The sequence below is a fragment of the Vanessa cardui genome, chromosome 9, assembly GCF_905220365.1.
Source record: "Vanessa cardui chromosome 9, ilVanCard2.1, whole genome shotgun sequence".
Lineage (NCBI taxonomy): Eukaryota > Metazoa > Arthropoda > Insecta > Lepidoptera > Nymphalidae > Vanessa > Vanessa cardui.
The window spans coordinates 6,223,754-6,239,527 of NC_061131.1; the positions used below are offsets into that span (position 1 = coordinate 6,223,754).

At 31.6% G+C, this 15,774-nt stretch overlaps 1 protein-coding gene across 1 annotated transcript in view; it reads left to right on the forward strand.

Moving 5' to 3' along the window:
• The first annotated feature begins 535 nt into the window (after positions 1–535).
• The window catches only part of LOC124532447, a 31,676-nt gene continuing 16,437 nt past the window's right edge, over positions 536–15,774 (forward strand). The window contains exons 1-2 of the mRNA XM_047107351.1: positions 536–631; positions 13,309–13,460. Coding sequence (XP_046963307.1) covers positions 536–631; positions 13,309–13,460 — 248 coding nt within the window. The remainder of the gene's footprint in view (positions 632–13,308; positions 13,461–15,774) is intronic.

Consider the following 15,774-nt stretch of genomic DNA (forward strand, 5'->3'; position numbering starts at 1 on the left):
AGTAACATTACAAATGTAAAGCTCATTACACAATGAAAAAAATAAAATATTATTATCTTTCTATTATATATTATTTTTTTCATTGTGTAATTGGCTTTAATGTAACTCTTTCTGTCTATCTCTCTAATACTCTTTCACGGAGTTTTTCAAAGCAATAAATTATATTTGACAAATGAAAAGACTTTTTTTAATAAATTAAATTGGTATTGGTTTCATACATTATCTTCTGGATGAGAGAAGTTATACAATGGAACCTTTAGATGCTGTTATTTCTGTACTTGCACTGATAAATCGAATTTATTTCGCTATATGTGAAAATAAACAAATATTAATTCTAAACGCAATCTTTGTTTCAGATATACACTGTATCAAACCGACCTACCTCCAGAAAATAATGTGAATAGAAAAATCGTCTTCCACCAACTACCTCAAAAATTTATATAATGAAAGGGCACTTTGAAGAAAGCGGTTGGAATTTAGTTGAAGTGTGATTTCGAGATGCGAAGTTTTGTTGCAATGAAGTGAGAAGCTGGAAATGTCTGCTCGGGAAGTAGAATTGACTGGCGGCGCGCCGTGGGGCTTCCGAATGCACGGCGGCGCTGATCAAAATCAACCGCTACGAATATCGAGAGTAAGTATATAAGTAATATTTCACACGAACAAACGCGTATGCATATTTCAATCGATTTTAATAAAGGAATGTTGTTGGTATTTTATCCGATGTCGCTATTTTGTTTCGACATATAAAAAATCAGTATTACTCTTTATTACGAAAATATTTGTTGACTCGATATATTTTCGATTTTAATATATGACATCAACAAAAGAAATATATTATTTAGTCAAATATTTAACAATTATTGTAACAGAAACTCACATTAAATTGTTTTATTATTGTATTATCAATAGTCTTTACAAATAATAACGATTCATATAATATTATTTGTCTTAGCCTTATTTAAGTTATTTAAAAAAATGTCTCTTTCTGTTAAGATTGATTTGACATTCAAAAGGTAAAGGGTTAACTAATCACTCCCTTAACAATAATTATAATTAAAGCCGTAATCAATCGTAGCTTAAATCCTTACTTAATGAGCTGACTAAACAATCGGCCGATAGTAAATTCGGATTGGGCAACTTCGTATCGTGCAGATGCTACTAAACCGGACCGTGTATTTTTTGTCATAATAATTTAAATCGCTGGGCATGCGCACTCAATCCCTGTGTGGCAATTAAACAATCGATTAAACTAACAGCCGATCAAAAGTCAGTATTCTACGTTAGCTCTAAGATTCGGAGAGCTTTAGGGGAAATGATTTTCAGCGTTTCTCTGCGAATCCCGTAGTGACGAGTGAATGTATTGAAATTGCTTACTGAATTTGCAAGTTGAAGTGTCAATGTGCAGGCAATTGTGTATATTTTCGTATCAAAACTACATTTCAGTAAACCTTTCCTAACCGACTCAAAACTCAAAAATCATTTAGGGGTTAAAAATAATATGAAACGGGCTTCTTTTGATCATTTCAATAATCTTTTTTTGCCAAATAACCCTAAAAGTAAAATGGAAATAATATAATGTTTGAATATTCGTAAACAAACATAAGTAGGTAATAAATGAGGGTTAATTTTTTTTTATTAGATTTAACTACTTTTAGATTATGAGTAGGTTTTTTTACTAAATTATCCTTTTATATTAGGAGTATTTTATTTAGTAAAAAAAGCAAAAAAGTAACAGCCTTTACATTTCCCATTGCTGATATAAGACCTCTTCTTCCATTAAGGAGATGGTTTGGAACATATTTCACCACGCTGTTCCAATGCGGGTTGGTGAAATGCACATGTGGCAGAATTTCGATGAAATAAGACACCTGCAGGTTTCAAGACAATGTTTTCCTTCGCCGCCGAGCATGAGATGAATTATATAATATATAAACTTAAATTAAGCACATATATATAGTGGTGCTTGCCTGGGTTTGAACCCGCAATCATCGGTTAAGATCACGCGAGCACGCGTTCTAACCACTGGGCCATCTAAGCTCTTCATTTATTTATTTTATTTATTAACTAAATTTTAATTCCTATTAAATAATAGATCTTATTTTAGTTTGTGCAGGCTCATATTTTGCAGTGAAAAATATACTGTAAATAAGCATGTATTGTTATTTGTTAGTCATTTTTAAAAATATTTTATCTGCAAATCCACTTGGACCATCGCATTATACCAAGGGACGTGAACCTGACGTCACTTATAATTATCTTTCAAACTTTCCTTTGTATAAAAAATATATCGTGACATTATTTTTGGTAAGGATCGCTACGATATTCATATTTATGTTTCGAGAGTTTTACTCGTGAACCCTAGTTATTAATTTTCGGAAACTCGATAAAAACATTCAACTCGGGCGTCCTAAATTAGGTACTTTTAAATAAACGCTTACTCCCAAATTGCGCTATTAAAAATCTTTCTTTAATATCTTGAGAGAATATTGCGAAAAATCTTTTATTCTGAATGATCATTGCTGAAATGTTATTCTTTTTTCCTGCTGGATGGATCATTACTCGTATATTAAAAATGCTAGGCGCGTCACAATAACACTCCTTGCATATTTAAGCAAAAGCATATTTATTTTTACGTGTTCTTTTGCTAAATATAATTATAACAGAGACAAAATTACTGTGCTCAATTCGATGAGAAAATGTTTCGTTTGATAAGCAATAAACTATAAAAACAAGAATGTTCCGTTTATTTTACTGGACGTTATAATTCCGACTTGATTTTTATGCTGTTAACACAATGGTCAGTTTTATATATTTTTTAAGATACAATATAAACAGACGTAAATGATATTAGTTTTATAATATATTTTACGAGTATCATATGGCGGATCAGGCAATATCTGCATTCTATTTTTGATTTGTAGTAAATATTTTCGTTCTATTATCGTCCGTGCATCATTCAAACTTTACTGCCCTTAAAAACTTAATAGGACATAAATGATTGCTATCTGGCGCAATGGCAGCCAAACTTTTCTTAACGTATGTTTAGCAATAATTATATCATAAAACATTTGGTTAATTTTGCATCATCATCATATCCGTTTATACAACCGTACTTTTATTGTTTGTTAGATTAGAAACATCAATATTACTTAAATAATTGCTTCTACTCTACAAGCGGTTCTATATTTAAAAAATCTGATTTTATTTCGTTTAGCGAAGATTTTATTCAATAAAAATGTATATTGAAAGTTATAAATTTAATAAATCTCTCTTTTATAAAGTCAGTCGAAATACAACCAATAAAAATTATTTTATCGAGTCTTTAATTTTAAATTCACAAGTAAAAACTTTCTTGAATTTTTATTTCCAAGTTGTTGGCGTAAAAATCGTCGCTGGAAAATGTTGTGAATATTTTTATAGTGACAACTAACATTTAATCTCGGTTTTGCGCGGGACTCTCTAGAACTCATATTAAACAGAATATTTTAACAAAGTAAATAAATTTGTAACCTTTTATGAATGAAAATCAAGCTTTCAAATAATGCGCAAGTAACAATGTGGTTTTCTGTAAAACATTTACGGTTCGACACAAAAAAGTTAGTGTTATTTTTGGTTTACAATATGTCAACATAATTTAACGTATTTTGGAGACTTTCCAATCAATGCAGTATATATAATATGAGAACAAAACTATAAAGCTTACCGAACTTGTGGTAAAGAATTTATCACCTAAATATCTTACTATACATAGTAAAGTAACATATAAGAATATATGCATTGAGATTTGCAAGTTGCAAGAATATCAAATAAATCTAGCGATGATATGTAGTACAATTTTTATAAAGCCACTAAGTTACATACTCGTATATCCCCACAATAATATCTTCATTTTATTTCAACAGTGCTTCAGCGATACGCTCGAACGAACATTGGATGTGAGTAAAGTTTGCCGAATTGTTTCCTTAACAAACAACAATCAATCTTAGTAACGAGTGTTCGCTCATCTTTATTTACTAAATATTTCAGTAAAACATTTTCGTACTTGTGTTTTGTTACAACTAATTGATTTAACATTAATATACATGTGTTTGCTACAGATTAATATTAAACAGTTTCCTCAACTATTTCATGTTAAAAGGCAAAATTAATATTTATAATTCGAATTAAACTAAGGAGTATTATTATTAGTATTAAATTAAAACAAGCCTTCTTTAAATTCCGAACGAAAAGTTCTTGTGTTTTTTTTTTAATTTAAATAAAAGTTACTGTTAAATGGTGACATTAAATAACGTTGCCAGTAATTAAAAGAGTTTGGGCGGTCAAAGGCGTTGTTCAGTTTGCATCTTACCTTTTACCGAGAGACAGAATTCTCAAGTAAGTCTTTATTTCTAGAGCACTTGAAGGAAGGCGTAAAAGCCTGCGTTATTTCCACATCCTCGTTCCATACGTAGGTCTTATCGGAGGCTTTCAGCATTTCCCCCTTTTCCTAGAATCAGAACGCTATTACCTAACAAATTTTTTTGTTCGTGGAATTCTCTTGCCGCGTTTTATTCCTTATGAAATTCAGATAACACGCTACTTTTAATATTTTCACGCTTTATTTTTTTAACACACTAATTTTAATATAAATATTAAATTTGCTAAAGCATTGCATCTTTGTTTTGGTTTTATGAGGTTTAAAACTAAAATACTTACTACTAAATTGATGTTGATTTTTATTTTTATATCTACAAAATAAGCAACGCTATAACTAATTATTTAAAAACCAGTAAACTAAGCATATTAAATATCACACATTACATCTGATCGACATCATATATTAAAGTATTCAGATCTTAAATGAAAAAAAAATTGGTTGCTTCCGGGAATATTTAAAATATAAGCTGGATTTATATTTGACACAATAAGAAATATTTTTTAATTCATTATTTTTATTTTCAAGAGATACAAATCAGAAAACGTATTCATGAATATTTGATTATACATACCTAACGTATATAGACACAAAAATATATTTTAAAATGTACGTGCATAAATATAGATGTAAGTATTTTACACCAGCGATTGAATATAGTCCTTTTTATGTATTAATGTATAGATTGTGCGGAAACAATGCATTCACTTTTATGAAAAGGCTAGCGACCCGTCCCAGGTTCGCACGAATGCAATCTATTATTAAAGAAAATGAAAGTGCGCTCAGTAAGAATAATTAATTTAGTTCTTATATTTTATTTTATAACATTTATCTATTAATGTATCTAAATAGGTCATGTGTGAGATATATGAATTACAAACTTGTTTTGACTGGTAACTTCCCTGTTACATATAAATCAAATCTCTACCTTGGCTTATAGATACAAATTTATGTAATTTTAGTTGCCAAGGCCAAAATTGTATTGTTTCAGCCACTTGATACGACCGACAGTTTCCTTGCCTTGGTGACCTTTTTTTTGGTGGCACGTAATTTAGAATTGGGAATGTCTTCTAAAATATTCATTGGAATTGTAAGGTGTAGAAGAATATTTTAATTTATATTAAATACTCAAGATAACTAATATTTTTATCAGAAAAGCGATGATTAAATTGCTGAAAATGGAATTAATTGTAATAGATAAGAATAGTTAATTCTTTAAATTTTTAGTAGATTGTTATGATGTATCTCGTAAGATTTAGCCATTGTTAGCAAAACATACGAAAACATTTTATTGTGTAAAATGATGTCTAAATTCAGTCATTTCATACAAAATATTTACAAGCCATGTATTTAAACCATTCCTATCGCCTATCTTTTTATGAAAATTGTATCAAAATCCGTTGAGTGGTGTACAAGAAAGAGCGGATACAGACAGACAGAAAATGCGAGTTTGGTTTATGCGGTCGAATCGAATATAGTAAATAATAACTAACATTTTGCTACTGCTTAATATTACAGCCTTATATAAATGTTAGTGATTCAAATTTAATTTCCTGGAATAGAAAATATACTATGGCTACAAAATATATTTTAACGATAATTTAACAAATTTTACTCTTCGTTATTATTACAGAGTATTATTTTTCGAATATATTTATTGTATAATTTGATATTTCAACTATGTGGAAGTTTAAAACGAAAGTAAATTTTATGGATATATACAAGACGCAAATAAAACATATATTTAAAAACTGTAGTGTATACAATATATACTGATGTGTGGCTCTGATAGTGGTTTTATGCCGACGGCCTAGTTATTGGAAACGGCACAAAGCGTAGAAATCCATACGCTTTTAGCAGTGGAAAAGGCTGCGTATATCACATAGCAAATTCTGTAATGTCTGGTCGCTACATTGGTAGGCTTTCATGCGTTAACGAATATTTAAATATACATTTAACTATTGACGTTTTCAATTCCGATAGTGAATTTTAATAGTTATGTATGTAATAAAGTTTCTTAAAATTATTTTTAGCTAGTAGTCGCTCGTGACTTCGCTTTCTTTTCGTTTGGTTCAGGGGTTTGGTTGTCATGTGTTAAGCAAAAAAGTTGTCCTTTCTTGATCTTGAAGTTCATGTTTGCTTCATACCAAATTTCATCAATATCTGTTCAGCGGTTTGGTCGTGAAAGAGCGGCAGACAAACAGGCTGCCAGAGCTATTTTTACATTTGTAATATTAATATACATAAATAGATTTATTATTAGTAACATTTAGTGTTTCAGAATTATGAAATTGATAATTATAATTCTGAAAATAACGTGACTCCATTTCTTTTTGCTTCCGAATATTAATAACGGCGATAAGAGTACTGCTAGTTATAAATAGGGTAAATTAGGTATGGTGTTCAAGGAGGCCGATAGACGAGATCGCGTAAGCAAAACACGTGCGCGTAGAGTCATGCGTACGTGCGTCAAATACCAATATCGTACTTCCGTCTGACCAATGGCAAAAGAACTGCGGTAATCCACAATCTCACTACTCTTATTATATAACCCGTAGTGAAAATATAGTTCTTTCTAGACTGGACTATTTTCGTCTGGATATATGACAACATATTCTATTAAATTCGAAAGGATTTTTTCATCATTTTACAAGAAAATGTTCGATGAACGAGTATATCGTTCGATTTAAAAAATGTGCCAATTGTATAGATATAGTAAGCCACTTATAAATTATATACTTAAATATAAATATTTTAATAAAGGCAAATTAAATTTCAATTTTAAATGGTTGTTACTTAGAAACTTATGGGGTTCTTTTTAATTCATCATTCTTTTAAAGTTGGTCGGAGTTGTATAGAAATGTTTCAACCCCCAGTAATACTAATAAATTTATTAAGATTTAAAAAAGAAATGGTACTTCAACATCGACTTATAAACAGCTGATTTATTGGGCAAAATATATTGGACTTGGTGGTAGGGCTTTGTGCAAGCAGCTACTGAATGATCAGATATTCTTTTGTCAATCAGCTATATTTAGTATTGTTGTGTTCCGGTTAGTAGGGTGAGTGGGCCAGTTTTAATATATATACAAAGAACATTAGCAATGTAAAGAACGGTTAATATTTCTTACGCCACAGTCGCTTACGTATTTGATAGATAAAGACAATAATATAATAATTATAAGTGCGTCTATAAATTGTAAAGTGTAATATTTCTGCGTATTGCGGCAGCAACCGGGAGGTTGATTACAGATTGTGAAACTTATACTTTTAATTAAACTAACTGCCAGACTACATACTTCCTTAGAATTTCAACGATAAAACTTCAAAACTTTATGTACGAAGAGGTTTTGTCGGAATGAACTTTCGTAAACATGATATCCGTTTGTTTTGCATATTTGTATTGTTTATCTTAAATGATAAAAAGTAAAATTATCATTATGAGTAAATGATTAAAATAAAAAGCATAATTATGAGTAAATTTCTATTTTTTAATGGTTAGAATGGTAATGAACTCCAATATATTTAGGAAATAATAACAATAATTACAAGCAGATTTTAAGGCTTCACAACCAACAAAAGATGAATTATAAACACTTATTAAGATCATGAAAAATCAGTGGTACTTGCCTGGGTTTGAACTCGCAATCCTCGGTTGAAATGTACGCGTTCTAGCCACTAGGCCACCTCGGCTACAAATGAATGATATATTGATATTATTTATTTAAAGGACCTTTAGAATCCTAGTTTCAAAGGAATTACTAATATTTCCGTTTTTCTCTCCAGTTAAGCGTACAACTCGGGTTAGAAGTGGGTACGACTTTAGCTCAACGGATCGGGATTGAACCTGCGACTGTTTTCACGCCGCATATCTATTGATATTGTGTGTTAAATAAACTATCATGTATTAATAATATAAAATGAATAATTAAAGCTAAAATGCTATGATCAGTAGACGTACACGAGTAGCAATATATAAGTCAACTAATGCTTATTAGAAAATGATAAGATATAGTAATTACATCATTATACTCCACTGCAAAAACGTCGGCAGACACTGCTTCTCATCTGTACATAGCATAAATCGAAGTCACTTCCCACGGTCTGAACGCTTCGATTTTTTAAACAAAGCACACGGATTTGAACTCGATCATACGTCCACGTATGAGATGAATCGCTATGAAGCGGACTGGTAACAGCTAGTTTACAAATAAACCTAAAACAACGAATAAAAAAAATAATGACTATAAATTAAAGAAACCGCTCTGAATCCAATCAAAGCCATGTGACCCAATAAACAGTATGCTAGTATTATTTAAATCTATTTTATAACATGTTTAAACTTTTCAAACTTATTTTTAATGTTTATAATTTTTTTAATTTATTTCACAGCGAAGAGATGTTCCTTTTTTGTATTAAAAAAACTCCGTTGGTTATTCATGGTTAACTAATTCGTTACATTCCTTAAGATGGTTAGAGACTGGTTTCTAGAAAGCTCTTAAATACACAACTCCTCAAGATTTTAATATATTAAGGATAAAAGCTTTACTTTATGTAATTCGAGTTCTACTTACTCGAAGTTCTTTCTTTAGGTCTTGATACACTACCTAGAAATAAGTAGTTTTGAAATACTTAGTTTACAAAGATTAATTAATGTTTTATTTTGATTGCATTCCTCTTCATGTTTTATTAATATAAATATAAAATGCGTTTGTAAGATAAGAGTAATTCCATAGCGAGTTAAAAAGCTCAGCGGCAGCGCTTGTGGCACTCACCGGGACTGTCACAGCAATGAACATTCAAGTAACACGTTAACCCCAACACGTCGAGATAATAACTTAACGCTCTCATGAAAATTATATTCAAATGTTACTTATAATATCTCAAATTATTTACATACAATGTGAGTTCGTTGGCCTATTAAAAATACACGGAGGTTCTGCACGTAGCCATGGAATCAGCTCGTGAGTTTGCCTTCTACAGGATTAATATTCGAAACGAGTGACGATCCCCGATACAACAATAGCTACGTCCTCACGGCGCATGCATATTCGAATAATGCCCATATAATGTTTCGATGAAATTGGCTCTATCGTCCCGTGCCTCCTAAGCTTAGTGTCTACTTTGACTTTCTCGGGGTGACCGGACGATAGTCAAACTAAAATCTTTCCCTTGATTTTCGTTACTTATTTATTATCATTACAAGTAAATAAATTTTCAAACAACTGTGTGCTTTATCCTGTAACGTATCATATTATATAATCGTCGGTTGTGTTGTAAGTGTTTTGTAATGACTGTGTCCCTGTGTGCGTGATTATTAAGGCTGGTGTGGAAAGAGCAAGGATTCTCTGAGTGCACTCCGGAAGGAAACATGTTAAAGTTTTGTTCACCGGCGGCAAGGCGGCGTGAACCTAGCGCGGTTTGTAACTACTGAATTTTCAACGTGCCGCAATAGTTTAAGTGCCCTATTATACGCAGTATGACTTAATGAGTTTTTCTCATTCTTGCCATATTAAACGGTAGGATTTTCCACAGAATTTAAGTATTTACCATTTCAAAAATGACGAATTGTATGATAAAAATAATCTGATCAAATCCGATTCGTTAATACATTACTCATTAATGCATATACGGTACACTCAGTGTTAATTTGATAGAGTTTAACGTTCAATAAATTTATTGATGATGGAATACAAACATTAAAAGGATTTCTGGATCAAAAGGTTATTGAATGTAGTTTAGTGATTAAATAGAAATAATTATCGAACAAAATTGTCGTTCATTTAGCGTTCACGCTTGTAGGTCAATTTGTCTAAAGTCAGTTTCATTTTTGTTCAACAAAATATTTTCGAACATTATTTGTTGTGGTTTAAATTACTACGTCAGCGTTTTGTTTGTTTCCATGTAAAATATGAAACGCTGCAGGGAAGCGAGCTCTACATAATTATAGTCCGCTTGCATCCGTATAATGATATTATTTTTATGGGTAACATTCACATTGGATTGCATTATCGGTAGAAGTTATTGCAGTCGATAATAGCGTTATTTGTTTTTCATGCCTTTTTACGAATATTATTTTTTGATACTGCTGCTTTTGGCTTTATCCTACCGTTACCTGATGGACTTTAAGTTTTACCGACGAAATAATAAAGTTTATATTAAATGTTCCTAATCAAAATTTCGCCACAGCTCAAACGTGTAATACGTTACGTGTTTCATAATACTAACAAACGCTGTCACTCCCACCCAAGTGGAAAAGTAATAATAGCTCGCATACGACCCTCACCTTTGCCCACAAAGGACTATTCTTGAAGAAAACGTTTTGGGCTGTATGCCACCAAACAGTTCTACGAGTTTCATATATATGTAGTAAGTTATCTTCATGATATTTTCCCGTTTTGCCAAGATGAGATGAATTATAAATATACTACCTGTGGCCCGCGACTGCGCTTGCCATTCAAGGTTTGGTTATCATGCCCAAAAACAGAAAGGATTGAAACCCATAGTATCCGGTTAAAACTCATATATTTACTTAGATCTAGTCGAAGCTTTATATGCGAAAATTTAAAAACTCGCATTTTTTATTGTGTATTAGTATACGGTATATGTGCGTTTTGTTATGGAAAGCAAATAAAAATACGATATCGATTTAATTTTACTTCAGAATAAATTGAAACGAAGCAAAATCCTTTATTAAATATAGAAGCATTAATTTTGTTTACGTAACAATTTATTATACGTACGAAAAAATAAAACATATACAATAAACATGTCAAAGATACCTTAGTAAAGAAGGCACGGTTATCTCTTCCTTTACTGAATGAAAAAAAAAACAAGAAAAACGAAAAAAAATAACAAATGGTTCGCAATATAAACTCTACTGAGAACTTGTACCAATTAAAATACATGAGTTAAGTAAATGCAACTTTTTTATGATCTGAATAATCTTTAATCACGTACTAAGCTATATTTATTTATGTTTTTTAGAATGCGACTTAAAGTTATTAATGCGTTGAGCGAAAAGTATATGCGGAATTTTGTTCTAGATGCGAAAATTTTGTCCAAAGGAGGATAAATCGACTTTGCGGAGCTGAAAACTTTATAAGGTTTTCTTTACTTCTCGAATTTATTCTATGTTTGATATTTTTCTATCATTTTTAGCATATCCAAAATCAAAATACACTATATTAAAGTAAGCTTTCACAAGAACTTTTGAATCGTCATTTAGAAGTAGATTCTTCAGAGAAGAACCGACAAAAAATTCAGTAGTTACTCTTTTTTCAACATTAAAAAATACAGTAATTTCAGTTATTTCTTGTATGCCTATATAACATTTTTTATAACTCTATAGATAATCCGGTTTTGTTAAAGACAGCTGGAGTTCAGAGATTGTAAATAATCGATCGTTGTTGATTCAATATAGTGTATATGTTCAACTTTATCCCAAAGTATTAAACTGTTAAAGTAACTCGGCTTTCCATGAAAAGTATATGCTATAAGTGTCAATGGTTTTAGAATTGGATTATTAGTTCAGGGGACAACTTTATTCAAACAAACAATGTTATGGCTTTATATTAATATAGACACACTAATCAATTGATGTCAATATTCGTTAGTAGTTTATCTATCCTCACAGCATATACTTCGGAACTGAGTCTCCAAAGGACGCCAAATTAGAATTGCGCTAGAGCTTTGAATATAAAACTATGGTTAAAAAAACGGTATTATTCGTTACACTAAGAAATGTATTATTCAACGTTAACTTGAAAAGTTGTCGTTTACATTAGTTATTGTAAAACTTACCCGTACGTAAGTTAATACGTGTAAGTTTGGTTATCACTTACCCTTAAGGGGCTCATTTGTATGTCCTCCACATTTTATAATATAAATGTTAAAAAAACATTTTCTGACAGTCACTGATACGACAAGAATAAAGAACAACTGATTACAGCATTATTTCGTTTTGCAACTTATTAAAAATCTGTAAAAATTATCACCTATTATACACCTCGGAGGTGTTAGAAAGAGGTCAAAAACCTTAACGCGAGTACAAACAGTAGAATAATGTTTAATATTTATGGCCTTACTTGTAAACTTTGTTTTGCGGGTAATTAGTTAAACGCTGACTTCCCTTCCTGACATCATTGATTAGAAATACGTAAGGAGACTTGTTTCACTAACATTAAATGACTATACTATATAAAAGCAATAGTAAATTTTACAAAGGATTTTCACTCTTTTACTCACGCTGATTTAGTTATTCTGACAACCTATCACATACAAAACAATGAATAACACGATTTTATATTGAATTTTTAGTTCAAATTCCACATAAAGTAAAAAAAAAAAAATGAAAAATGGGCACGAGGTGGCGTATGTCAAAACGATCAAAGAATATAAAAATAATAATAATAATTCCGTTAAGGTTATTATCTACCTTGCTTAGTATTGTTGTGTTCCGTTTTGAAGGATGAGTGAGCCAGTGTAACTAGAGTCACGAGGGACATAACATTTTAGTTCCGAAGGTTGGTGGCGCATTGGCCAAGTAAGAAATGGTTAATATTTCTTACAGTGCCATTGTCTATGAGAGGCGGTGACCACTGACCATAAAGTGTCAGTGTCATCAGACCCGACATGATAAATATGCTAGGATTTTAAAAGCAAAAAATAGAGTTTAAGATTCAAGTATATCAGAATTAAAGTTTGAAAATATGCATAACTGGAAGTAGTTTTAATTTAATCTGGGAAATAAAACATTTTACGGCAACTCAAGTGAAGCTTCATATTAGTGAAGAACTGGAGCTGCATTCTGCATGTCATTTGTAAATTTAATTTCAACATTAAATATGCTGTTCTAGTATGATTAGACTTATTTTATTTGTTGTATGTTTCAGGTAAATCCCGGTAGGAAAGCTTCGTTAAGTGGGATCCGCGAGGGTAATGTCATCACCTCGATCAACGGCAAGCAGACCAAGGACATGAGCAACGCTGATGCTCATGCGATGCTGCGCTCCGCTGGACCCGTTCTAAGACTCGGATTGAACGAGTGAGTGATTGATGCAACCTACCTTTTACTAGTCACGGTTACTCTTGAACTCAGCGTTTTTGAAATCTTGTTCAATTATATTATCTTGTTGAATTATATTATAGATTAGAAATATCTCTTAGAATATATTTCCCTAAATGTACATACATATGTATACTAACTAAATGTATATATGTAGTTTCGCTTACACTAAAAACAAAAGTAATGCGTTCAGCATTCTGTCGTGGTATATAAAAAATGACGTTAACTGACATCTGATCGAATTTCACTTTTGAAGCATATTAATAACAAAAACTCCCTATCGACGTATATACGTGGTTTTTTGATATTCGTATTAGTTTTAGAAATAATTTTGTTAATAAGTTTCTTCTTCATAGATCATAATTGAGTTTATGTAGATAACGACATTATAGATATATGCAACAGCATTAGTAAACATACATATGCAAATATTCAAACCACAAAAAGCACCAGTATGCACAAATATTAGTTAAAAGCGAGCATCGACGCCCAGACCTCTAGCGTATTTGCACTAATTATTCCATTAATTCAATCATCAATTAATGTGACGAAATCAATTGAGTTATTGAAACTTACGAAATGATTTAATTCAAATTAATGTACGCTGTACGTTTAACATGGGCACAAAATAATATTGAAATTATAAAAATGTAAACTCTTTTAAAAGCGACAAGTTTACGTAAAATCAAGAGATACAAATGCAAACATTTGCGCTCTAGATTTGCATAACAGTACAGTCAAGTGCAAAAGTAGTGAACGCCGAGACAGAGGGATGCAAAGTGACGTAGACAATAAAGTATCGTGGAATACAGCAACATTTTTAAATGAGAGTTACTCTTATTTCCCAGCTTTGAACTCGACATTTTGCGAGCGACTGTATCGGAGGCTCGTTTTAATCTAGTTAATCCCCGTTCGTTTCACGCGATATTTGAACTCGAACTGTTTTGGAGATGGGAAATGATTGAACCCAAAGCTTTAATGAATGTCTCTCTGTCTCGTATGACTGGAAATTGGCAAATGGTGTGGTCGGGAACGAATTATCTATGCTTTGTAGATGCTTCGATATCCGTTTCACTTATTTATAATGACAAACAAAATCGAACACTTTTACAAACAAATATTAATTAATTCAATCATTTATTAATTTATCTAAATGTAAATCACTAGCTGTTACCCACGACTTTGCTCTCGTATAAAAATATGAATATATTTACAAATTAACTTAAAATATGACGTTGATGATTGGTAGACAAAGAGGTCATACCTCTTTGTATTTAAAAAAGTAGTCTACGTCCTTTCTCGGGCTCTAGACTATTTGTATACCAAATATAATTTAAATCGGTTCAGTAGTTTTGGCGTGAAAGTGACACAGACAGACAGAGTTACTTTCACATTTATAATATAAGTATGAAAGTATGGATTTTTATTAAAATTTATCGCCAGATAACATAGTACAGCTTATACAACAACAACAACAACAGCCTGTAAATTCCCACTGCTGGGCTAAAGGCCTCCACTCCCTTTGAGGAGAAGGTTTTTGAAACATATTCCACCACGCTGTTCTAATGCGGGTTGGTGGAATGCACATGTGTTAGAATTTCTATGAAATTTGTCACATGCAGGTTTCCTCACTATGTATTCCTTCACCGCTGAGCACGAGATGAATTATAAAGACAAATTAAGCACATGAAACAGCGATGCTTGCCTGGGTTTGAACCCGCAATCATCGGTTAAGATGCACGCGTTCTAACCACTGGGCCATCTCGACTCTTACTCAAATGTACTTAAATAATCCTACTACTATTATAAAGGCGAAAGTTTGTATGTATGGATGTATGGATGTTTGTTACTCTTTCACGTAAAAACTACTGAATGGATTTGAATGAAACTTTACCACAATATAGCTTATACATCAGAATAACACATAGGCTACAATTTTTGAGGTTTCTAATGTGAGGTCGTAAAAAAAACACATTTTTTGCGCTTACATTGCAAACGCTGACTGAATCCTACAAGATAGATCAAAACAATGTACTACAGTATTGTACAACTTAAAAAGGTCTACAAAAAAGTCAGTGATGGTATATGTTTATCTCTTAGGAATAATCCACAATAACCATTTTTTATCCTTTACTTTGTATGAGAAATAATGGCTTATTTACGAAGTGATTTTAAGCGATTACTAGACTAGACGGGACGAACCTGAAGTCCACGCGAACGAAGTCGCGGGCAAAAGCTAGTATAACCTAAATAAGCAAAACAAACAGCTCCGTTCCTCTTTCTCCTCTGTTTG